At 35.9% G+C, this 27,526-nt stretch overlaps 1 protein-coding gene across 2 annotated transcripts; it reads left to right on the forward strand.

The window, feature by feature from the left end:
- The first annotated feature begins 281 nt into the window (after positions 1–281).
- pitx1 (paired-like homeodomain 1) lies at positions 282–25,666 on the forward strand. Of its 2 annotated transcripts, XM_039775091.1 has the most exons (5): positions 282–481; positions 2,059–2,113; positions 19,916–20,065; positions 22,453–22,661; positions 24,284–25,666. In XM_039775091.1, exons 2-5 carry the CDS (start codon positions 2,068–2,070, stop codon positions 24,830–24,832), a joined length of 954 nt encoding a protein of 317 aa, XP_039631025.1. In that variant the 5' UTR covers positions 282–481; positions 2,059–2,067; the 3' UTR covers positions 24,833–25,666. The 2 variants fall into 2 exon arrangements, with proteins under 2 accessions (XP_039631025.1, XP_039631026.1); XM_039775092.1 differs by lacking the exon at positions 19,916–20,065 and having other exon boundaries at positions 288–481.
- Positions 25,667–27,526: the final 1,860 nt, after the last annotated feature.

The following is a 27,526-nucleotide window of genomic DNA, read 5'->3' on the forward strand; positions in this document are numbered from 1 at the left end:
CAAATATGGATGGATGCCTCAAAAAGTGATGTATACTAAGCACTTTGTTTAACAGACTGCGTTTCGTCACCATACAAAAGTGATCAAATGAGAGCTGGGATTATAATATAATTAAGTGCGCGCGTATGTCAGTCGCGTCCACACAGAGCTGGCCCCTCAAACAACCCTTGTTTTGTACACCTTTTTTTCTGCTGTGGGAACTGCCATATTAATAATACGTCTGGAAGCTGATGTAATGGTCGACTTGGATAATTAAGCGGACGGGATGAAGCCCCGCACCTCCACGCGCGGCTCTGATTGACAGTCGGGAGTGCTTGACGTCACCACGGTGCTCCCAAAGAAAACCTGGAGCTGCAAAAACAGACCGAATCACAGATCAGAGTGCCCTGCTTCAAACTGCAAGCTTATCGTTGGATCTATTTAAATCCGAATGGGGAAAAGATTAATGATATTTTGATTTAACGTCAAGTGAAAACTAAGGGTAAGTACACAAATTATTCTATACTGTTTTAAGTGTGTTGGTCGGGCACTGCTTTTAGATAGACTTTGGAGATATACACCGGTGTATACTTGCTCCGAACAGGAAATATTCGTATTTTGCATGATTTATTTCCGAGAGAAAGCTAATTAAATAATCGCGAGGATTCATCTGAATGAAGTTTTAAAAATACAGCCTCTGCCACAACCTTCTCTACATAATCACACATCCATCAGCTTGTGCACGTCCCTATGCTGAAAAATATATGAAATGATACTTCAAAAATGTTAGCTATTAGCACCTTTTATTTTGTATCGCATTGTTCAATGTTACCATTATTTTTTTTGGACAATTTCATTGCCCACAACCTTATTTTTTACATACACGTAATTTCATAAAATACATTTATTATTAAAATAATCCGTGTTCATTTTTAATAAAACACAACTAGTCTAACCCAAGTCACAAGTAGACGGCTTCAGTTTATGAAAAGGTAATACCACAAGCGCATTTTAATGCACTAAAAGGCAGGGAGCCGGCGCAGTAGCTGGAGTCTCTATTTCGCTTATTCTCTTATGCGATCTGCACATCAAAAGCCAAAAGGAATTGTGCGTTTCGAAAACTAAATAAAAGATATCGTATTTAGAGCTTACGTGACGTGACGTCTTTGTGAATCCCTTCTGTAGAATACTTTGGAATGCAAACATTGCAGTTATACCTACGAATGTTTTTGAAGATAAGCCATGGGTATTGTTTTATTGATGCACAGCTCTTGCATCTTAATTTGATTTAAAATGATACATAAATGTAATGGCAAAATTTGAGAGCATATTTTCTCGTTATAGCGCCTTGCGGAAAATGCTAACCGTGGTTCACATGTAAATACTAATCGTTTAAATGCTGGACCTTTGTATTTTGTAAAGCTACGGAACTGCACGGTAGTGACGTAAAATGTCTATAGAATATACATTTTGTAAACCTTAAATATTGCACGATTCTGATGATAATGGTCGAATGTTAGTGACTATTGAAAAGAATGGAAAAATGGCAATTCCTGCTTCAATAAAAGATCGCGTCGCTTAGCTCCAGACAAGGAGCCGGAACGCAGGATCGTGACGATTTATTGTCAACATAAAACAAGCACAGGGATTCCAAAAGATAAGAAAGGTTAGACGAATATATTATGTTAGGTAAACACAGGCTGTTGGGCTTTAAACTGAAGCCCAAAAGTTAAAGTAAGTGTAAATAAAACAAATGTTTGCTGAAACACCCATATGATTAAAAGGGGTCTGTTGTAAGACGAAGTAATTTTTACACTAAAGCTACATGAAATTATTTTACATGCTAAATATTTTATGTAACCTGCATATTATTGTATTTTCTACAACTGCCCACAGAATAATGTAATCAACTGTTTTATTAATATTTTTTGAATTAAAATTTAAGTTGCTTTAAATATATGCATGTATTGTAAGATGATGTATGCAATTAGTAAGCAAGGCAATTTAAAATCTAATTAATTGTAGCATTAAAAAAATAAAGAAACGATGGACATTTAAATCAATTTTCTTACATTACAGGTATTTACAATGGACCTTAATTTATCAAAGAATTTATCATCCTGCATCGATCCGGGTAAGAATGGCATTTAATGAAAGTTTTCATACAATTAAAAATGATTTGTTGCCTATACATTTCTTTTTCCAGAAAGTACATACTAAAGAATCAATGCGTGAGTAAACTCTCAGAGCAGAGAGGGCAGACAGCGTGGTGTGCTGACATTCACTTCACTAACACACCACAGTTGGGCATCCATGACAGCTTGGTGGGCGTTTGAAAGGACCAAGCGGTCACAAGTTGTTGTTTCGGTCATAGTTGTATTGTTTAGGATGTCTGCAAAGAAATTTGTTGAAGTTCGCGGCTTTTGTTATTAAAAACATCTTTTCAGACTAAAATAAAAACGGAAAACAGATTACGTTCTGCTTACAGAATTAGAATAACTACTCGCTGAAGCAATTCGTTGAAAAAATATTTACGACAGCTACGGCTACGAAATCTACTAGTGTGTTTTGCGCACACGCTGCATTGTTCAATAGACAGAAGACAGGCCGCATTTGAAAAGCCTTCCTTGTTAATTGTGCCAAACGCTCCTCTGTTTAGAATGCACAAGAGCAGCTGATTTAGATTAATCAACGTGTAACAGCAAGACCCCAACTGCTATGAAAAAGATGGTTCAGCTACACGGTGTCTGAGGGAATAACAATCAAAAAGAGCCACTTGGAGACTGGACAGCACAGCGAAAATGTTGGCGTTATGTAGAAACTGTGTGTGATGGAAGGGTGAAATCAGCTTAGATAGATAGATAGATAGATAGATAGATAGATAGATAGATAGATAGATAGATAGATAGATAGATAGATAGATAGATAGATAGATAGATAGATATTATTTACAATACCTTATTTAAAACATAAGCAAAAAAAAAAATCCTAAACGCGTTTTTTTTGAGGTGGAATTGTGAGGCTGGCCCAGTTTTCCAAATTTTCCAGCACTCACATAATGAACTATTAGGTATACCTGTTAGAAAACAGTTATTATCTCACATGATATTTTACCTGCTGACTCATATAGTACTTTGTAAAAAGTATAGGATTCTGTCATTTTACTAAATCGAAAATCTTTTACCTCTAAATTGTGTTGCTAATATTAAATTATAATCAGAACTAGTTTTGCACTTTGTTTCCACTCTGTTTAACATTTTGAGTAACTTTCTGAAATGGCCATTAGTCAGTTTACACCGCTTTTGATAAAAGCTGCTTTGAATGTTGTACAGGGTGCAGGAAATTTGAAACGATATATTGCTATGCTATGGCAAGTAGATTTGTATATTCAAAACAATAGAAAGTACAGTAGCATTACTTGTAGCATTATATAAATAAACACACTTGTAGTGACTAATGGAATATTTCTCTAACAAAAGTATTTCAAATTGGTGTAGAAGCACGTTTAGCAAAGGGCTTCAGCAAGTCAAATAACAATGTGTCCGTTTTAATAGATGATCGCTTGCATGCCGTTTAGTTTCCTTTATGGTGCAGGCTGTGATGGGGGCTTACTGGAAAAAATCACTCTGGAAGAAGTAACAGGTTTAGACCATGACCTTTTAAAGTTATTAGCTTTTTGTGAGGAGTTTTGGAAAGAACGACATAAGGAACGAATAAGGAACTTGGCCACGAGGTGTCTGGGTGTGTGAAGGTCTTCACTGCTTTAATAATCAGGTGTGTAACGTCTGTCCAGTCAGCTATTGCTTGGACTACGCTAGACTGTCCTTTATACCTGTACAGGACAAAAACAAATAAAGGCTGTAGCTGAAGGTGTTACATTGTGGTTTAGGTATACACAAAAACGATCATTTCGTTTTCATACAAACAATTACCAGTCTATTTTATAAACACAGTAAAAACAGGTAAATGCATACATCAAAACGGTGGATTCTTATTTTATCTGTGTAATATAGAAAACAAAATAGTTAAACTAGGATAGGAAAAGAAGATGATCAAATACATTTTACACAAAAATCAAACACATAACTTGTATGAATTGAAAAATACTTCAAAAGTAATCCTGGCAATACTAAACAAATCAAAACGCCAAAGAGGCACAGATAAGAAATGGGTTAATAAGCAGCAGGTCGCTCGAACGTGATGTCTGACAGCTAAACCTGCCCGACTGAGTCGAACTGCCAGCCTGTCCCTTCTGATTGTCCGCACTCTCCTCCACTGCACATTTACTGCCCTGTGCGCGCGTGTGTTGGCGACTTTCTTAGATGCTTTCATGCTCAGTTCTTGTTTCTTAATAATTCCCTGTTATTTTTGGGAGGCTCCCTGCCTTATACTGAATTCTTGTTTACCTTCTAAAGTGCCTTGTGATGGCGATGACTGTTGTGAAAGGAGCCATACCAAATAAAGCCTGATTTACAGTTTATAACTCTACAAAACAATACCTATTCTTGCAGTTCTGTGGGAAATGTTTCTCAAGTAGTGAGGTGCCTATAAATTTCGCTGAAAACTCAAGAATGTACATTTTACACTACAAAACTGCCTAATTACGGGTTACTGCTTGGCATAAAAATGAACCAGTAATTAAACTGAGGAACTACATTACATTTGTTTATTTGTTTTCCAATACAGTCGTCTTTAAAAGATATTTTTATCCTCTTACATTTTAAAATTATTGAATGCTGTTAAACACAAAAACATAGACGATACAGATAGATAGCAAAACACTATATGATAGATAGATAGATAGATAGATAGATAGATAGATAGATAGATAGATAGATAAATTTCAGTCAGCAAAAGTATGCATCTCTATATGGTTGAACCGCTAAAATTATTCTGAAGTTCTTAAAATGTTAACAGAAAAACTGTTCTACCATCCTGGCAAGTTGAAGCTGTCTTAACTAAATTGGTGTGATTATGTTATTCCTTTATGAGTTTCCAGCATTGTTAAATTTACTAACTTAATGCAAAAATAATACTATATATTTATTTTTAAAATATTTAACTTTTATTTGCTTTTCAAATGCATACATAATTGTTACGTTATATTTACGTTAAAATACATAAGCACATTAGTACTGAATTCCATTGGCATAATAGGCCGAAATGCGTAGAGAGATAATTATTCAATTTACTTAAATAATTTCAATCATATTTACAGTATCATTAAAATGTTCTTAACGTTTGCAATCTTTTTTTTTTTTTTTTTTGGTCATTTGTTAAACTTTTTCTGTGTACAGGCAGTTCGGATGTTCAAATTTTATTTTTCGCGTTAAACGTTTCAGTTGGTATTTTTCCCTTAGCAATAATAAACACCACGATATTTTTAAAAATATATATGGTCAAATTAATGTATTTTTTTCTTTCTAACTATTTACTTAGGTATGACATTTATAAAGTTTGTGATTTTTGTTCGATTTAGCATAATGCTGTGCTGAATCACCGCTAGAATTTGTCGGCTTCATTCTGAAGCTGGCTTGTTTTGTTTTTTTGCTTATTAATTTTTTATTTTTTATTCGTTTATGATCTACTTATTTTCTCTGTATTTATAAAGTTAATTAACCCGGGTATCTGTAAAGTGCAGTGGGTCATTTAGTTTAAGTGAAAAGTATTGAAGCTCGTTGACGTTTTTATCTTGGTTTTCTAAACACTAGATAGGCTTATATACAATGCAATCACATTTTATCACTGAGCACCACTTAAAGACCTCCGGAGATTACGTTCATTTAAACGCTACCACAAGCTCCCATCCTCATCAGTACAAGTTCATCACGCAGCCATCAGAGATTAACGGTATGTCGCAGTACTTATTTGCATAGAGACGTCCATTTAGCTGTCCGTCAAAACGATTCGGTAGTTTTCAGGTAGCTAACATTTTCGTCAAACCAACCTGGAAGACTCCGAACGTTGCTCATTCTTGTGCTGCTATGACTGAATTTCTAGATTTTTCACTCAATAGTGCGCGTTTTTGTGTCTCATATTTTGCCCGCTTATTTTAGAAGTGGATGGCGTTCTAAAATCCGCTTTTCGTTGCAGTAATTTTCAGTTTTGGCTGACGAAATACATGCAGCATTTATTAGCGTATTGTGTTGCTTAATAGTGCCTTACTGAAAATGGGACGTGGAAAAACATAAACATTACCTACCAAAAATGCCTAACCCTTTTATGTTCCTTGATGGAAAATTCTAACGAATCCTCATCTGGAAAACGTCCCTCAGGCAACAGTCGGATTGATGGAGGGACACTTCATGGAGAGAAGGTCGTGTACGCGCACTGAAGAAACACTTGCAACACATGAGTTCTAAGTATTGTTTAAAAGAAAACATTACTATAATAATAATAATAATAATAATAATAATAATAATAATAATAAATTACACCCGTGAATTATACTAAAAGAATTGACATCGTTGTGTTTTTTTATAAAGGTGCTACTGTAAAGATATTTCCACATTGGCAGATTATATGTTGCCATTAATAGCTCTTATTGTTGTTATGAAGAATAACGTCCAACACCAAAACAATATCTCATGTCACAGCCAACCTTTCTTTCTTTCTTTCTTTCTTTCTTATGAATTAAATGTTGTTTTTTTAGGGTGAATTGGGGTTTTCTTTGTTTGCTTTACTTTTGTTATTGTAAATGACTTGTTGAGTATTGATTAATAAAGTTCAAATCAAAATTCAACAAAATTCTTTCTTTCTCTTTCTTTCTTGTTGAAAACGTATCTGGAGCACAGAGCATAAAAAAGTTGTATATTATTATGTAAAGTCCTTAAAAAAACTAAACTTTTAGGATGTGAGTTTCCAAAATAGATCAATTAAATCTTGGAATTCCAAAGAGACTTCATCAAAACATTTTAAAATTTGAGAGACTGTTACAATAAGTGTCTTGGGCCTGTCGATGAAACATGTTTTTAAAACATCTTTCCAGCGAGTTCCTAAATGCTCTGTTATATTAGGTTACAGCTATTAAAATTGTGCATACTGTGGTGATGGTAACAAATACAAAAAACAGATGTTCTTTAGTTTTTTTTTTTTCTTTTAGCAAAAATCAAGCAGTGTTTCATTTTTCTCCCTATTTCTTTTGAGTTTTGCTTTTGTTGGAGTTCAAACACAAATAATGGGTTTTCATTAAGTTAAGGTTGCATTCTGGATTTTTTTTAAGATGTTAAGAAAGCGACATAACATACCATTCTGATGTTCATTTCATCAAACTTAGGGTCTCGGCGGGATCGAGATGTTATGTTATTTTACGTTATGTTAGGTTATAGATAATGCACTTTCTACCAGCAGTACCTTATATACGAACTGTCAAATGCAGCTATCCACTTTCTGAACTTGCATTTGTACTTTTCAGATTTTAGATTGGATGCTGCAAAACAAATTTGAATCGACAAACAAGTGAGCCGTTTACCTTCAGGATGTGTTAAAATGCAACTAAATGAAGCCGTATAAACAATTGTAATGGTGGTCAAAGATACCAATTGTTATTCACTCAGCAGTAGTCTAACTTTTCTCTGCAGCACTTAGCGTTCTCGTCACGACTCTCACTTGGACTAAAGTTCTATGAAGATTTTAAAGTCATACAGGTAATTGCAATTTCACCTGTCTGAGTTTTTGGCACATCGGCACAGCGCTCTTTTCTAACAGACTGTTGAGCTCAATACATTTCTGTTATCACACTTCCATAAAATGATTCATTATTCGTCTTAGCCTGTATTTCAATGAAAGAGGTTAAACCAAAACGTAGCCATTTTTTCTGCAAATTTTAACATGAAATGAGGCGATATAAAAGATTACTGAATGGCTTGTGCGTGTAATCAATGTAATCACATCTAACAATACGTTCTAAAGTCAAAATTATATATTGATCGATACTGTATACATCTTGCATATAGTAAAACCGTATCACAAACAAATACATATTATTGTACATATACATGTATTGCATGCATGTGTACATACATGTTAAAAGTAGGCCCATACAGTACAGTGGTATGAACTTGTTAATAAAAAAAAAATGACTTGAAGAAATAAGAAAATAAAAATATGTCAAATCTGCATTTTTCTTTAAACCCACCAAAATATTATGAAATTATCAAATTACAAGCCAGTAATGAATTGTAATCCAAACGTAATGCTGTTAGCTAAACATAGATAGATAGATAGATAGATAGATAGATAGATAGAATTTTGCTGAAAATGTAAATGTTTAGTAAATACCTTATGTATGTGTGAGTGTGTGTATTTCTGAAATATATGAACATGAAACCCCACAATGTGAACACAAAATAGTTTTTGGCTAGACAGTTTCATTTTGATTGCAAGGGACATTTACATTTAATTGCATGAAAATGGAAAAAGTCTGATGACCCTGTCCTTTGCCAAGCATTTACCTTTATAACCCAGACATTTCTGTTTTCGGGAATTGCCTCTGGGTCTGGGGTGCAATGCATTCATTTAGTCAAAAAGTTGTAAATCAAGCTGTTCAATGCTTAAAAGGTAACCCTGAGAACAGACCCCTTAAGCTACATAGTGCAGTGTGTACTTAATAGAGACATTAATTATAGGGTCCTGTGGAAGCAGGCCAATAGCTTTCCAGCATTCTAAATTAATATTTTGGGGGTTGCCAAAGACATTTATGTCTTATTTGACATCAGAATTCTATGAGAAGATGGCGAGAAATACAATACATATAACAAACTATAATGTGCATATTCCTATGATTTACCTTCATACACATCCAAGAAACTTTAGTTATTACCTTGAGAGTGAAATTAGATGACTGAAACTAATTATTTACATATTTGTAGGCCATCAGTGGTAAAAACCTGTATCATGTTAACATACATTTTTCTTTGATTATATATTACCTCAACATGCAGGCATTTGCTATATAAAAATAAATACAAATATTTCAAATGTAAAATGCCATACTCAAATTATCATTTAGTATCCACTTATAATAAATTGTCTAAACACTACTCAGATTTACTGCCGGTAATAGGAAACCTGCACTTTATGTCATACTAACCAAACATTGATCATGTCTCCTTGCCACTGTGAAGATATATGGAGTAGGACTTTGACAAATAAGAGGCCATATTGGCTTTCACTAATTAAAATGAAATTATTGTGAGATTGTAAAAGCATTTACAATGAACTTCCTCAGTAACACAAGGCAAATTTGCCTTTAGAAAGGAAAATATTGGTATATTGGACCATTTATAATTTTGTAGTAAAAAAATGTCTTTTCAAAGCAACATACATTGTTCCACTGTTTAAAAAATGTTCTGGTCATGATTTGCCACAACTCACCCATATTTACTGGGAAAAAAATAAAAATTCATACAGAACATAGATAAAAAATGTCAGGTAGCATATTCTCTTTTACACAAAAACTGACAAGTTGGTATTGTTGTAGGGCAGCTGTTCACTGTGAAAAAGACGGCGTTGAAAATGGCACCAAATGGTTTCTAAAGACTGAAGCATTATAGTGTCCATTGTGCCACCTACCATTAACATCTAAGATATTCTTGCTGGTATACTACAAAGAGTTACTCTACCCAAGACAATATACTTAATTAATCATCTTTATGTTATTATTATTATTATTATTATTTCTCATTTGGCTGACCCTTTATCCAAGGCAACATTTGAGATACAGTTGGATGTAATTTCTGTTGTTTTTCCAAATGGAGCACCGGCAGGTGACTTGCTCATTGTCATACGGTGTCAATAGTGGAACCGAAACCATAACTTCAGGGTTTGAAGTCCAAGTCCTTAATCACTACAACACATGGCCTACCGGGGCTGCATTAAGAGGCCCTAAGCACTTAAAAGATTTTGGTGCCCCCTCGTATGTGAGCTGCACTCACTCTCAGTGGACAACTGAACAGGACAGCTGACATGACCAACACAAGAACGATCACGTGAACCTTGGTGGGCCATTTGGTTGTATTCCCAAGGCTAATATGTATCATTAGCCTCTTTTATTATTATTTTTATTATTGCATGAATGTATATGTAAGTATTTCATTCAATATGGGAGCCCCTTTTTGCGACACCTGGTTCAGCTGCACCATTTGCAGTTTTGCTCCATATGGTCCATGGTAAATCTTCGGCAATGGAAAATTTCTGTGGCGCCCCCACTTCCCTTGATGCCCTAAGCTCTTGCTTATTTTGCTTCATGGTTAACCCGACCCTGATGCCTACTGTATGTTAAGTTGATTTGTATTTTACAAAACCCTTAAAGGGTCTCCAGGTGATTGTAAAGCAGGGACCAAGGACGAGCTGGGAGAAATCACATGACTGAACAAACTCTTTACATCTTCTTTAAAAAAATCTAACATGTTTTCTTTTCTATTCCAAACGTACATTTTATACTCCCAATAATGTATTTTTGTATAAAATGATAATTTTTCACTTTCTGACAGAATCTTATAAACACCCTGAATATATTCTAATGCAGATATAGTTCCGTTTGTAGGTTTTCACCTGAATTCTAAGTTTGAAAGCCACCAGGCTCTTTTTGTTTCGTCACTCTGCACGACTGTAGCAAACAGACACCCATGCAAATTCTGTTACTTCCCTACCTATTTTTAGCAGGATTAGAAAACTGAAAATTGTTATGAATGCCTTTATAGTTGAACAAAACAATAATGGTGATAAGTTTGTAGTGCCTTTCTCATTGCTCTTGTTAGAGCCCAGAGGGTGCACTTGGCATAACTCTTGTGATATCACTTACATGCAGTACAGAGCATAAAGACAGCATAGCAGACAGGCCTCTTGGCAGCTGGGGCACATAGTCAGAAACTGAGCCAGACGGCTGATAAAAGCGCATTGCTCGCACAAACACACACGCACAGAGAAAGAGAGACAAGCAGAGAAAGAAAAGATACACCAGAACATAAACAAACAAAACAAAACACAGGCGTCCCATTGGGCCTAATTAAACCCTCTCTGTTTTCCGGATTCTTTATATCCTGCTATTTTCTTCCTTCTTGCTTCCACTTTATTTCCAGTGTCTAATAATTTTCCTCTCCTGCCAAAATGCACCCATGACAAGTTACAACTGGCTACTGTTGAGGATATTTTTTAATCCGTGTTACACAAAAATATGGCATATAAGTCAAAGGTCACCTAGAATCACCCAGAAGTGCTCTTCAGTGCTGCCAACCGGTGGCTGTAGCCCTCATTGCGCCTTCAGTACACAATGTGTATGTTATCTGGATGAGCAAGGGACATGCATCTCGGGAGGACTCCATTTTTGCAATGGAAGCTTGTATTTCTTGTTTTGATGTTGACCAGAACTTGATTATGTGAACAATTCATCTTGTGACTTTTGACCTATAACATTTTTAGCAAAACTCTCGTGCAGGTTTACACAGCTCGGAAAACATACAGTACAGTGACAGAAATAGACACAATTCAACATGGCTGTTCAACTGGTTACCACATCCGATGAAGGTAGACATATTTTATGAATCCCTTCATCCATCAATTTACTAAACCCACTTGGCTGAATTTTAGGGTTTGAGAGCCTCTCCCTATACAGCAGCGTTTCTCAACCTTTAAGTATTTGCGACCCGAGTTTTCATAACAGTTTTAATCGCACCTTCCTAACATTTTTTTTGAAATGTAGATGCATATTTTATTATACCTACTTAACTTTTATCGACATTTATCTAACTCTATATTTATTGTTCTAGTATCAGAATGTTGTTTAAGTTAATTTGTTTTGGTTTCAACAGATGTTTTCTTCAGATTTTTGATTCTTGAGAACCACTGCTGTACAGTCTTAAACGTAACGGTTCTGTAATGACACTTTACAGGGCTGTGAGGTTCCTCGTATGCTTGACAAAGAACTATTTCATTATGGCGAGGCTTCTTTGCATTTGAAATGGAATCTTTGGGCTTTAAAGAGGTTACTAATGTGCTGACAAAACAGAAATCTTATTTACTTGGCTGACACCTTTATACAGGGCGACCTCCAACATTTGAGATACATTTGGTTATGTTCCTTTGCTTTTTCCAGTTGGAGCACAGGCAGGTGAAGAGACTTGCTCAGGGTCACACATCGTCAGTGGCAGGATTTCAACCCAAAGCCTTAACCACTGTGCCACACTACCTGTCTGCATCTTTAATGTATACCTAACAGGATACTAACGAATCAAGAATACCGGATCTTAGCTCGAGTTATTTATTATATGCAGCAAGAGTCCTTTCAAAGTCAGGAAGGCAGTGGTATTTTATAAATCAGTTATCCTTGTTATTTTTGGGAGCTGTTACGGATCTAAATCAAAATTTCTTCCTAGGTCCTTCATGTGCAGGATGGTTCTTTTGGGATCCAAAAATGATTTCCTGTGGTATGGTTGTGTTGAACCACTTTGGCACCTTTATTTTTAAGAGTGTATGCCAGCAGCATTGGGTGCAAGACACATATCAACCTTGAATGGAGGAGCAGTTTAACACAGAGCACCGTCACACACATACAGACATTTAGTTATAACCTCGTAAATTAAATTACCAATCTGATATGAACGTCTATAAAGCAATCTGTGAGAATCTGTAACTAATCCAGTAACTAATCCAGAGTTCTGCAGTCTGGAAGTGTGTAGAGTTAACCACTGTGCCACCACGCTGCCATACTCAGTCTTTAATTTTATACATTTAACATATTAATTTATATAATAAACTCACTTAATTTGCCTTCTATTTTAAATATTTCAGCTACCAAATATAATGTCAAACGAATGCATGTTGACAGAATAGATAAGCCTATTTACTCGAGGATTACAAATGATAGTTAATGATCGCTTATTGTGTGATCAATGTTCAAGTACACTGCGTAGGGTGTTATGAAACTCCCTGATAAAATGTACTCCCCGTTTTTAGGTGCAATTTAAAACACGTTACATTTCAGGTACAGTTACAACCGGAGCACTACAATGTACGAGTAAATTATAAAACATTAGGAGTTATTAATAATACACACAAATCACAGTGCGCATACGCTCTCAAAGAATACTACAGTTCATTTTCATCACACCACAGCAGAGCCCTGCAGACAACAACTCTGCAATAAATTAATGAAATGAGCCCGTTTTTCGTGCGAGCTTGTTAAAACATAACAAACAGGTAACCATAATGAGCAAAGGATTAAGTGACAAAGTTCCCACAAAATAATTCCATCTGCATTTTAACCCATAATAACAAGATAAAAAAGAAAAGAAAGAAAAAGAACACCGATAGGAGCGTACTTTTTAAGATTTTAAATCAGTATCTGTTAAAATGTTTTTTTTTCTTTTGATTGATTGTTTTTCATTTTTCTGATTTTATACATTATTTAATTTTTTTTAATTACAGTCCTATGCAATATTGGATTTGTATGAAATTGCAAAGGGGTTGTAGCATTTTATAAACATATACTCCACAAATGTTTTAATCTGTTTTTTTTTTTTTAATGAGAATACTGAAAATTAATTGATAACAAAACTCTCTAAAATATTGTATATGTCAACTTTCGTTAACATTCTGGAGTAGTTTATGTTTACGGCGTATTTTATGCCGCTTCTTGTAATACACAGTGGAATGGTTTCATTCCGTGATGCATTTGCTACTCTTTCATGAACAGATACTTCTTTAAATGTCTATAAAGAATTGCTTGTTAATTTCCTGAAACGCTTTAGATTGAGCCAATGGCTGTGCATGAGATGAACTTTGGTGTACCTGCGACCCCGCAAAACACAAACACTGTGACGCAATTGTCAACAAACAAACAAACAAACAGGAAAACTTCAAACCAAACACCTGCTTGCATTATTAGTAATCGCTTTATAGTTGGTGTTTCAAAATGTCAATTTACTCACTGCGAAGGGTATTATGTGAAAAAAAGATGTGCAACACAGGGCCGAGTGCTGTCGTGTCCGACTCCTTCGATCTTAATCGGGAATAAGCGGGCACAGAACACTGAAAGATGGCTGGAATCGCCAATGAGTCGAACGCCTTTTATATTAAATATCAATTTCAAAATGTGTCTGGAAAGGTTACAAACCTGGACCTTTTCTTCATATACTACAGAATCAACCATCAGTTCCAGTTCGTGCAGCTTTTAAGACTTTGAGTTCCCCACGCAAAACAATAAATAAATCAATAAATCCACATGGGTAGTTAATAAGCAGCTGCAAATGGAATATTTATCCAAATCCAATAAAGCATTAGGTAACATACACATTGTGTTATTCGATAAAACTGATTAAAAAAGAACGACTCAGTGTTTAAGATGGAAACGTTAATAAGTTGACTTTGTGAAGGCCTATGCACAGTTTGGTGAACAATAAGAAGACTCGTTTAGATGATTCGTTAAAACAAAGCGACTCGCCGACCACCTTGTTGAAAGTGTTTCTACATATGTGTACAGTTGAAGCACTGGCGGGTTTACAAGATTGCTCAGGGTCACAAAATGAGAGGTAAGGAGTCGAACTGGTATCCCTCTGGGAAACAGTCTGTCCCCTCAGCTACTTGTCCACCCAACCTGTGATATTGTGAGAATTCATTAATCCTTGATACTAAAAACAGTAATGATCTTCAGTGCATGAGTCATTATTGCTTTAGTGCGAATTAATACCGCTAATGGTTATGCGCCAAAAGTGTAAATGACGAGACCGGCGGCCTGCTCGGCAATGGTTCCCATCTCTCGTGCAAAGCTTCTGAGACAGGCATTGGAACTATAAACTGGATATGCAGGATACAAAATGGAAGATATATATAATTATACTCAGCACCAGTTTATTAAAGACACTCGATCTGCTCTAAGCATTAAACCAGGACTTTAGCATAGCCGTTGTGAGCTGTACTTTATTACCCCTTCTATCCCTGTTAGGAGGAAACGTCAAAGCAGCTAAGAAATTGTACAGCGTGAAGCATCTTCCTTCTTCACTTGGTCAGTTGCAGGACATAGGAGAATAATTGATTGCAGAAATTATATACTGGGGTCAGAAAAGACACTCAAGAGAACATTTTCCTTTTGACAGATTCAAAGAAAAGATATGAGGTTCGGTTCACTGTGCCTCATCTTCACCGACTTCAAAGTCAAAGTGTATCATTGAAGAATAGGCGCCAGGGTTTGACATTTAGACATTCTTGGTTTTTATGAGAGTTTCCGTTGTCTTAGATGAACTTCTTTTCATACGAGGTCACCGTCTTTGTTGCTATACTAAAATAATCCAGCAACATGGAAGAGAATCCTTTACTTAAATGGACGTGGGTTATAAAATGAAGGTACGTTTATGATAGGGCGTGCATCTTAACAGTCAATGTAATTAACAATATACGTTCTTATATAATTACCTTGTGCCTGATTTTCTGCTCAAATCAATTCTACTCTTTATTTTTTTTTTTGTTTGGTTTTTTGTATGCTTACCTTTAAACAGAATAGTGCGTCAATTGAAATTGCGTTGACGGGTTTTTAAACAACCAATTGATCCACTAGGGGGAATCAGAAAGTGTTAAAGTAGCTCTTGCTGTTTATTCTCCCAGATGAACTCATACGAGTCTTATAGTCCAACAGTCTGTGGCATGTGACGTTCTTAAGCTTTGGAGACTTAATAAACATTGCTATAAAACACAGTGTATAAAATTACTTCAATGTGTAAAATATAATAGTCCTAGAAAACATTACATAATTTTCTGGAGCTGCAGGTCAATCAATGGAATAGACAATGTTGTCTTATATACACAATATCGACCTAATTTAAGCAAGAATTCTTACGTAGTGATGGTGTGGTCAGGTTTTAAGACGCCATCCCATGAGCTCCTTGTCCCTGCCGTCTGATAAAACCAGATAATTAATCCAAATGATTATTAAGGGCTTAAAGAAGACCCCCTCTTCTCTCCCTTGTGTACGACTTGACAAAATCACCTCAAGCAGGTAATCTGAGATAAATGATAACTGCTCTATGTACTCAAACAATGGCTTTTTCAGTTTTGCTTTCAGTCTATGCGGTTAATGATAATTAAAAGCATTTCAAATCAAAAACGCGTACCTGCTATAATGGCAACTATTCAAGCCATTGTCAATGCATAAAAAAAATGAATTGTGGATAAATATTCATGTTAATAAACACACACAAACACAAAGGTTGAGGGAAGGCGAGAGAGCGAGAAAGAAATCATTAATCAGAACAAGACTACAAGTTACAGAAAGCCATCATAACCAGACCAATGGGACTAGCTAGGCTTGAGTATCATTCATGTAATTTAGCAGTTTCAGACATACATGTTTTGGTTTTTTTTTTTTTTTTTAAAAAAAGCATTCAATTCAATTGCCTGTTACTTGCATTACGTATTTAAAACATTCGTGGTCATTATTTTGCAACGACAATGTTGAGTTTAAAAGAGTCAAATCATTAAAAGGCAAATATTTTGGCATATAATTTTCGTTAATAGCAATATGTGGTTTGACGATGTCAAAGTATAACCACTCGCATTAATTTAAATAAAACACTGCACTGAATAAAACATTTTACCCTTTAAATTACGAAAAGAAGGGCACAAAATGTGCCGCCTGTCTTTTTGGACCTGCTGTTATAACTTCATGAGAATCATTAAAACAAAATAACACTCGTGCATTTACTCTCACTAATTAAACTTCCTTTTTTAAAAGACCAATTCTCCCTTTTCGGTGACAGAAAGGTCATGTTCATATCGTATTGATTTATTTACTTATTGAAAATCAGCCTGATGGTGCCATATCATGTTACCTTGGCTCACCTTACTTGAGAAAATAGTTTGCACATTCCGTTCTAACCAAACTGCCCTGATCTCCACGGTTCTATCTCCTTGGCAGAAGAGCAACTTCCTGCTAAGCGCGAGACGTCTTGTTCAGTAAAATATTACCGTGATGTTTAAGAAATGGATGTAGCAGAAGAATCGGTATGGAAAATCACGCAAGGCGATGTATTGTGATCAATGCGTACATTTTAAAGATCTCGCATGACATTAAGTCTTAAGATCTAACCAGCATTCAATTTCTCCATTTATTTATTTTGTTCTACGTTTTAATCTTCGTTATCGTCTCTTATCGGTTCAAAACCATTATTTCACTATATCTTCTTGAACATGAGATCGGATTGCTTGATGTTTAATATCGCCCAATTCATCAATGTCCACAAGGCCAAAGCGCAAGGAACCTACAGAAGTATACAAGACACATCAGGGTTTTTTTTAAGCATTGCAATTAGAATGCTAGAATTAAATAAACATATCTCTATTGACTAATCCTTAAAGCAGAGCTACCCAACCCAATTTTAAAAGAACAATGTGTTGTAGAAATGCATGTTTTACGCTCAGTGATTTCTGTACTTGAACTTTTGGAAGGACCGTTGGCCCCCAGAGGTTTATTTCTTCCAAAATTCGCATCAGCTGGAGTTTTTATTATCCTCTCATCCCTTGCCAAATAACCTTAGGAGCCTAAGAAGTTAAAAAAATATATCCACACATTCCGTTAATCTGCTTAATCCAGTTTAGTAAGCGGGGGCCAAACGTGGCAGCAACGGACAGTCCCTGGACAGTTCATCGCACGACACAAAGTTATTTACTAATACACTCCCAGTTTACACTCTCTTTAACATTTATGGGTGTATGTGTATTCTGCACACTTGATAATAAAAAAAAATGGCCGAAACGTTTTGTTTGTAATCTGTTTCAGTGCTTTTTATTTTAATGGATATAACTCTGTTTCTTATGTATATGCATATGTTACGTAAACACCGTATGCCATCATTCTGTTATATTGGTAATGTTTGTTTTCACATAGTGTTTATTTTATTAGCTTGCCATTCTTGGAAAGTTTGCATTCCGCCCCAAGTCTGATAGTGAAAGCTTTTCAGCAGGTCTGTGGAAAATATGAATAATATGTGTAATAAAATAAATTCCTCTCCAGTAATAAAACACTCATGATATTAAAAAAAAGTTACATGTATACACATAAATACATATATTGTATAAATAAAGGCAACAAACCGAAGTTGGACCGAATCGACAGTCAAGCACATATTCATACTTATCAATTTTAAAGTCACCTAACAACTTTCATATATATATTCATATTCATATATTTTCATTGTATTCGTAGTCTGAGACCCGACCTTAATTGTATGGGTGGTTACCTACCAGGCAACGCATTCGGCAATTGCTAGTATATATATATATATATATATATATATATATATATATATATATATATATATATATATATATATTTGTGTGTGTGTGTGAGAGAGAGAGAGAAAGAGACATTTATTTTGCCCAGTGATGTGTGTTGTCCCTCAGTTCCTTCAAAGGCGAGAGCGGCTACCGTACATGAACGTCTCCGTTGCTGATTCTTTTTCTTTTGCAACTTTTCACTGAGTGCCAGGGACGCGCTTGCCACATGTCGATTCAAATTTACTTTTTAAAAAATTACTTTGAACTATATTTTGGAGTGCATCCAAAATATAGTTAAAATCAAAGTGGTTGAAAATAATTTTAAAAAGTAAATTTCACACATAAATTTTAAAATTGGAAAAACGAAACACAAATGTTCAACTGGGAAGCGCACATTAACAGACGTATATTTCAGTCTTTATTGTGATTGTTTCCTTCAACGTAAAATGCATAATTTAGTATTATATATTTTAAAATGTGTATAAGGTCACAGAGAGCCAGAGTTGATCACTACTTTATTAAAAACTGAGATAGTATGAATATGTATGGTGTATCGCATACATTGTTCAGTTCATTAAAAGAAGTAGCTGTAATAAGCGTTCAAATGATGTTTTATATGTCCTTAACAAACACGAATACGCACATCTCAGTGCATCTGCTCTTGCCTGTTGGATTTCAAGGTATTTCCATTTAAACGCACAGTGATATTCCCGGGACAGCATGAAAGCAGAGAGTCTCGTAGTATTCTCTTTTGCCGGTCAATTCAAGTTGACTGGATATGTGGGCATAATTTTATATAACTGTACTAAATAACAAGGAAAGGTATACTCCTTCTATACATGAGTTAAAACTGATGTCATGAAGAGACAAGAACTACAACGCTGTTTGAAGATAAATAAATGAAGACTGATAACATATTAACACCTCTCGGTGTGCCACTTATTAAAAGCCTGAATCATTTTCAGATATCTTTATAAAATAAACTTCTTTTACACATTTGTTAATGCACCTCTGGGTAGTCAAGATGTATTTGTGTCTTTACCCCATTTATTAATGAAAGGATAAGCTGACTCGCCATGCCAAACGATGATCATCGTCTGTTTTGCTTTCTTTTTGAAACTTAAATCTGTTTTTGGGTATAACCCCCCACCCCCACCCCAACCCCCCAGCTGACAACTGTCTCTCAACCATCAGGAAATTTCATGAAATCGCACATATCTAATCCAGTCATTCCAGAGAAACGTAAAGCGATCTCGTCCCATTATGTACCCGAAGAGGCGCGAGCGCCTGGCTGCTAAGGCTGGTTTAGGCCGAGCCGTTCGTGTGGGTGGGGACTCCTCGCACTCGGGAGGCTTTATAGACACAACTTTAAATGGGTGGGACCTGCTCGACTGCAGACACTTCATGTACTTCAGGTTTACTCCAATCGTTTCAGGGGAGGGGGTGGAGGGAGCTCATCGCTACGCGGTCACCACTGGATAGAGCAAAACTTGAAGCCACTTGTTTTAGGTAACCCTTGCGGAAACCTGAAGGGGAAAACAAACACATCCGTGCCACAGCCAGAGCGCACATTTCGCCGTGGCGATGTTACCGAGGCTACAGGGATTTCCCTCGTTGTTATAAAGATGTACGTCCGACTCGCCAGCTTTTAATAGCACTGATTCTTTTGAAGGCGGAATGAATTTGGACAAAGTACCTGAAGTGGTTAGACCCCCGCCGGCCCGGGACATGGCCTCATCGTTCCACCTGCAGAGACCTTCAGACTCAACCCGAGAAGCACTCGAACAATCGAGCAGTGAATCCTCGGATGCTGAAATCGCAGGTAAGTAAACTACAGGAGATCCTTCCGACCTAAAGAAGAGGGAGATCTGCGGCACACTATCAGACGAGTACGTAGCCTCCACCGACAGCGCAGTTATCAAGAGCGAAAAAACGCCAGATGTGCCAGCCATCACACGTAACCGCCGGCTGCTTCGTTATCTCATGATAAATGCCGCTTTCGCGTAATTGCCAAGTTTGTAGTGTAACCACGGTGGTGGCCAAATCACTGGGTAGGTCAAGACGACATAGGAAAAGCAAAAATCGAGAAGCCGCTAGCGCCTCTCGTCCTGCTCATTAACGTATTCAACCATCTAGGAAGCCCGATGTTAAAAGACGTTTAGTGTTCGGGTTGTAGCACTTAACAAATTATACTTTGTCTTTTATGATGTAGAATTTAACACATATATGTTGCAACTGAATGCAGCAATCATGGACATTCAGTAGATGAATATAGTAGTAGAAAATGAGCAGTAAACCTAAAAAACATTACATTTATTTCAAATTCAGAATTATCTAAACATAACAAAACTACATACCCTCGAGAAAGTATGACGTCGTAAAACCGCATTGTCATCCTATTTATTTTAACATCCATGAAGTTGGAGCAATATCCAAAATCCCCACAATATTTGTGCAGGCCTACTACTGGGACACAAACATATGTCACGAACTATATGGGGGAATATAGCAGTCATTAACTCTGTAGAGATTTCAGCTTCACCTCTATATGTCGTTCTCGTGAAAAGCTTTGAGTGCATTAAACAACAATGCATGGCAACAAATTCTAACAATCTTTCAAAAATCGCTAGCTTTAGAACTGAGGATAACCACGTTTGTCTGTTAGTTACTCCCATGCAACAGGACTTCGACAAACGTTGTGATTGGTGTTAGCACGACGTACGAAGCCCCAAATGACAAAATTTTCGAATCAATAGTGCACGTATGAGTCACTCACTGCCATGTAACAAGATCTCAGCCCAGGCTTCGTTTATGACTCAGAACTATAAGCGACTAATTGACGCGTTATAGCCAAATCTTAAAGCCTGTTTTAAAGTGGTGTCCTTTATGAATTATAATTATTATATATATTATACTATTATAATAATTTCCAGATAAGCAACAAAAGTCAGATTTAGCAGCACATTTTACTGCTGTTTCTATAGTCACAATAATTATTGTGCACCATAACAGCATCTCTACTTTTAGAAGTGAACATGGCTTGTTTAATTAAATTATTTATTCAGTTATTCTCAATCAGTTAGACCTACCCATGTATTACCTTTCCTATAGAAGCATTAAGCGATTTTGCAGTTACGCCTTACTTCAACGTGACTCATTTTGTCTCCTTGGTAATTAGATTTGCTGAAATTTTATTTGAAAATATAAAAACATTGCAGATTGGAATTACAAATGTTGTATATCTATACAAAACGCTGTAAGATGCTACTTTAAAAAACATGCATTATGCTGAAAAAGAATCCATTAGTGATATTAAATTTGACTTTGTTTTTCTGATTTTTAAAAAAATATTTACAAAGAGAAAATTGCATGAAGTATTGATTGAATTGTGAAAAGCGTTGCATAAATAGTAATCGAAATATATGTCTAGTCAAAAGAAAATTAGATAATATGTTCTGCGTAAATTCGTTTGTTTTATAAATTATGTAAGAATTACAAAAATGCAAGCAGAAGTATGTTAAAGTACCCAAGTAATGTGTTCTGTTTTGGGTGTACTGTACAGTCATTTACGTATATTTGTTTGTGTCCATGTGTATGTGTAGCTTTTTTATGCGTTTTTCTTTTGAGCTAATTTAAGAGAAACCACACTTGAAAGTAAATGTTTACCCAAATATTGTTGTTTTTTTTTTTTTTTCTTCTTAGCTTATAAAAAAGTCTTAGCGTTTTGTGTGCCAGACTTGCTGTTTAGTGCAGGCCTACAGACTAACGCTTAACGCATTACTTAAGGTGTGATCACTACAAATGTAAAATGTGAATAAATAATATATACATATATAGTATATTGAAACTATATAATATTTTAAATCTTATGAGAGAGTTTTGATGAGTTGTAAAAATGTATTACACCGAGTACATGTAGAAGAGCCGGCAACTATATACTTAGAAAACTGTGGACAGTTTTAGGCCTGTACAGTTTATTTAACGTATAGGATAGCATATGATACAACATGCAATCCTATAATTAATAACAAAAATACGGTATGAACTTATACGCTGCCTGCCAAACATAACTTTACAATTAATAATTTAATAAGTATTAATTTTAACGCTCTCTGGTATAATTCTGATTATAATTTTCTATATTGCCACGTGAGTAAGTATTGCACATTTCATTGCTACAATGAAAACGGTTTTTAATGCTTCATTCAGGAGAGAAGGACAGGACCGTGGAACACAGAAGTGATGACGGGAACGTGGAAGACCCGAGTAAGAAAAAGAAACAGAGGAGACAACGCACTCACTTCACCAGTCAGCAGCTGCAGGAGCTCGAGGCAACCTTCCAGAGAAATCGTTATCCGGACATGAGTACGAGAGAGGAGATCGCGGTGTGGACCAACCTTACGGAGGCACGGGTTCGGGTATGAACGCATCGGCCTTACTTCAGTACATTTGCACTTAAATTATTCCACGTTCAAAAGTCATCTTAAATGAAATTGATACCAGGATGTACACAGTTGGTCTGGTCGACATCAGAATGCAGACAACTGCACTTTAACAAATAAGCCTGACACGGTCATTTCCGTTGTTTGTACTTCCAAAGGTGCGGCTTCAAAATTGCCACCAGATTACAAGATGACAGCGAACTGATTAAGGGTGTTAGGTTTGTTTTCGATAGTAGGCCTCACAAAACCATTGCGCTATTACTATAAAAAATAGACGCTTTTGATAGACAGCTATTTAGATAGTATTGCCCTAAATAAAGTAATTGCAATTATTTCACCAAAAGAACACTGAATAAGTAATTCCATTTTTGCGTGTGCTCGTATATACGAGCAGAAAGTGGGGGTCTTAGTATAAAGGCTAACTTCGAAACAGACCATCTGCGGTTACTCCTGCTGCTGAAAAAAGTTTTCTTAAAGTGCAACCTAGTTAAAACGAATTGACTGAAGAAATTCATAATTATTAAGTGAGGAAGCGACATAAATGTGTCTGTATTTCTAATGTACGTATCCCAAATGCGGCTGTATTTTATTAATTGTCTTCTCAGCATAAATTGATTGATACGTCCTATTCAAACATTTAAACTGTATTTGTTCGTTTATTATAATTTATTTTTTGTGAGTGTAATGCACGGGTTTACTGTGAATATTTAAGAATGAATTTGTTTATCTTCGTTTATGAATAGTAAAAGTGGTAACGATGACTAAAGAAAACAGTAATTTTTAAGATTTGCTGTGGAGCATATATATGTTTTCAGGAAAAATACACCAATAACTATAACTGACCCAAGTGTCACCTGTTATGCAAATATGTGCTGAAACTGGAGTCACAAAGAGACCAACGTTCATAATGTCGAAGCCTTTTGAAGCGAGTGTCTCTGTGCAGCAGGATCAAGCATAATAAGGCAGGAGCCCTAAGCATTGTGTTGGTAAAGAAACGATATGGGATGGTGTAAGGCAAGAAGGGTTTGAATACGCATGACATATCCATAAGCACTACAAATACCGGAAGAGCAGGAAAAATAGATTATTTTCCCATGATAAGTTTGCGGTTACATTAATAATGCTCACTGTGTATTAGTATTTTTATTAAATATGTGCATTACTTTACATATATGTATCACATTTGAAAACTCTGCATACATGGAATATAAGAGCATGTGTGTGCATATATATATAACACACACACATAAATAATACATTATATATCTGTACATATAATTTTAAGAATTAAATGAGGATATAGTGTGTTTGTTCGTCTTTGTGCTTACGCATAAAGCTGTTCAGAACACAAGATAGATAGATAGATAGATAGATAGATAGATAGATAGATAGATAGATAGATAGATAGATAGATAGATAGATAGATTCGAAATACGAAAGTAAAATACGAAACGTTTACGCGTTTTGGGAATGTATTTCTTTTAAGCTGTAGGCCATGTTTTTCTCCTTTAAATAGTATAATTTTCACTATGCAATCCAAAATACAGTCGTATTATTTTATGAAGAAACCGCTTTCAGTGTGTTTTCTGTTATTGCAGGTTTGGTTCAAGAACCGCAGAGCCAAATGGAGAAAGCGAGAACGCAACCAGCAAATGGACCTGTGTAAAAACAGCTATCTACCCCAGTTCAGCGGCCTCATGCAGCCCTACGAAGACATGTACCCCGCTTACACGTACAACAACTGGGCCAACAAGGGTCTGACGCCCTCGCCACTCTCCACTAAAAACTTTCCATTCTTTAACTCCATGAGCCCGTTAACCTCGCAGTCAATGTTTTCGGCCCCGAGCTCCATACCCTCGATGACTATGCCATCCAGCATGGCTCACACTGCAGTACCTGGTATGCCGGCCTCCGGTTTGAACAACATCAGTAACTTAAACAACATCGGCGGAGGCACGATTAATTCGGCCATGTCGTCTTCAGCTTGCCCCTACGGGCCACCGGGCTCCCCATACAGTGTTTACAGGGACACTTGCAACTCCGGCTTAGCCACCCTTAGACTGAAATCGAAGCAGCACCCCACGTTTGGATATAGCGGCTTGCAAAGCCCTGGTTCTACTCTCAACGCCTGCCAGTACAACAGTTGACAGACTGGGCCCTTTGTAGCATTCGATAAATACGGACCTAAACGTTGGGGAAAAGACAGCTAAACTGGATTGGTTGCAATCTTTATTTTTCTTTGGATTATGCGGGTGGTATGCGTTCACTGATGAATTTACACAGCGGTTTTGAAAAAGTCTGTTATTTGGACATCCCAGTGGGCAGAAGACCTTGAAATTTACGTTCTTACACCCCAGGAGCTGAAAAAAAATGCCTCGGTATTTTTTAATCCCGGAATTTTAAGGAATAATTAATTCTACAATATAGCGCTCAAAAAAATTTAGAAGGTGAGGGACAACTAAACAATAAAAAATAAGAAGATCACGTGGCAAAGACACTTTAAACTGTTGAAAGAAAGTCATTACTTGTGATTTGTATATAAACGTTTATCATGATGCCTTTAGCAATCGTATGTTTTAAACCGCTGGAAATGCATGATCCATTCACAGGAAAGAAAATGTCCATAGATTTTTACCAAATCATCTTGAATTTTATATTTTGTCTGCAATATTTTCTCTAGTTCAAAGAGAAAGGAACTACAAATAAAATAAGCATGCTTTATTTGAGTGCGATGTTTTTTTTTATATAAATATATATAAACTAACAATGTTTAAGGAACAGGAAAGAAAGTTGATGTTTTTTTTTTTTTGTACGATTTTGTATAGAAACGTTTACGTTATTTGACAAAATGTGCATGTATTTAAATCTGATATCCTTAAAATGAATAAAGCAAAACAGAAGAAGCTATAATCTAGAAATTCTATTCTGTCTGAAAGCGGTGGGAGATATGTTGCACAAAATAAAAGATTATTGTAAACACAGCTTTTAGACTGCACTTCCCTCAGTTCTGTTTGTTTGTTATGTAAAATGTAGCGTTTTCTTTAAAAGCATATTGCTGAAATTCTTATTCAGAACTTTCTCATTTAATGCGACTATACTGCAAAAACGATATGCTGTATTGTGCATTTTGTCATAGCTGTAACCGTTTCCAAATACACCTCCGATACGTGTTTGTAATCTTAATCCGTCTAAAACATAAAATAATGCCTATTCTGAAATCTACCTTTGTGTTTCATATTTGGTTGTCCTGGTTAAAATATAATTTGTCATCCACTTTGTTAAAAACATAACCATTTAATACGTATATGTCTATAATGGATATTTTGTTAGATTTCCGTTTAGATTTTACTTGTAAACATCCATCGGTCCATCCGTTTTCTTAAAAAGAGCGATTATCTCCGGATTATCTAATCATCTAATACGGTCCATGTGTTCAGGGCGGATGTTCGCCCAACGCTGTCGGGATAGGCTCCGACTCCGAGGACCTAAATTGGGATTTAAAAGATGAGATGAGATGATGGCTATATCTAATATGATAACTGAATATTGGAATATTGTTAGACTGTAAAACCGTCGAAACTGAGGTGTTAAATTTGCAATTAGTTTTTTTTTTTTTTTTCAAACCTGTTTTTCTAATTTAATGTTACAGGAAGCCAGTTACAGTCGATACCGGCATCTTAGGTCGAGTTGAAGGAACCGACAGTATTGGACAGTCGTACTCGTTAACACAAAGTAAGACAGTCCAGTAGTAATTATTAAGGAAGCACGCAATACTCTTTAAAAAAAAAAAGAAAAACGCGCCCTCGGGGAGAATGTGTGAGCTCCACGCAGACAACAAATGGTCCGCAAAGGAGCTTCGAGGCAGAAGCGTTAACCTCAGAGCCGCTGTCGCTTTATTTTATATTTAAATGTTAGAAATCTTGTATCTCAACGGTAAGTGGCTTTGCTAATTATAGTTTATGACGCGATGGCTATTTTCAATGGATAATTACTGCTATATATAGAAAGCTTATCTTGCACTGTCAAAAACGTGATGGTGTATGACGTGTTAAGTGTGCATTCTAGCAGGTGAATTTTAAATTAAGAAACAATGTTTTAAACGCATGAACTTTTGCAATTTATATATGGCATATTTTCAGATTGCAAAGCGTGAGTCTATTTAATGTGGAAAGTTTAAAATGAGAAATGAGTCTGTTTATTTTATTTTTTTTTTGCGCCTGTATGTCAAGAGGACTAATTATGTTAATTTATACAAAAGTAACATTAGAGAAATGAAGGTCAGTCTGGGCATGTAGGAGCGAGTGTCATGCAATATCCTCTCAATTAATTTTCTTTACAAGAACTTCCAAAAGTGCCCCCGCAGGCTGGGGATTTTTTTTTTTTTTGAGGAAACCACTTGACAAATCACACTTAAATACATTGGAAGTTGTGAAGAAGATCACCATCGTCCATGTAATACCTTAAAGACTCTTTACTTATACACCTATAGATTGCAGGCTACAACGCTGGAATCTTAACTGATAACAGAAAACAAAAAACCTGAACGCCATCATAGTTTCCTTCATGTATTGTATGTATAATACAAAAAAATGTGCTTAGTGAGAGAAAGAACTCCGTGTATCACAAGTTGTGTCACTTCTGTCGACCTCGGCCCTTTATTTGTTCCCGCTTGTGTATTGGGTGTTTGTTTTGGGACTTAAGGCTAGCTGTGTATAAACGTATCTTTAGTAACTATCTTAACTAAAGTCTACAAGACCCCAATCAACATATTAGTACGTAGACGGCATTCTGCTTAAATCCTAATGCTATCTTATGTTATCAAACATCAGTACAAGAAGAAA

The sequence above is a fragment of the Polypterus senegalus genome, chromosome 13, assembly GCF_016835505.1.
Source record: "Polypterus senegalus isolate Bchr_013 chromosome 13, ASM1683550v1, whole genome shotgun sequence".
NCBI lineage: Eukaryota > Metazoa > Chordata > Cladistia > Polypteriformes > Polypteridae > Polypterus > Polypterus senegalus.

What these genes read in the sequence shown, in the direction of transcription:
- pitx1 (XM_039775091.1), top strand. Translation starts at nt 2,068, where the DNA reads ATGGACCTTAATTTATCAAAGAATTTATCATCCTGCATCGATCCGG. An exon ending in ATCATCCTGCATCGATCCGG is followed by an intron (nt 2,114 to 19,915) that starts GTAAGAATGGCA and finishes ATTCTTTTGAAG; the next exon opens with GCGGAATGAATTTGGACAAA. An exon ending in CTCGGATGCTGAAATCGCAG is followed by an intron (nt 20,066 to 22,452) that starts GTAAGTAAACTA and finishes TGCTTCATTCAG; the next exon opens with GAGAGAAGGACAGGACCGTG.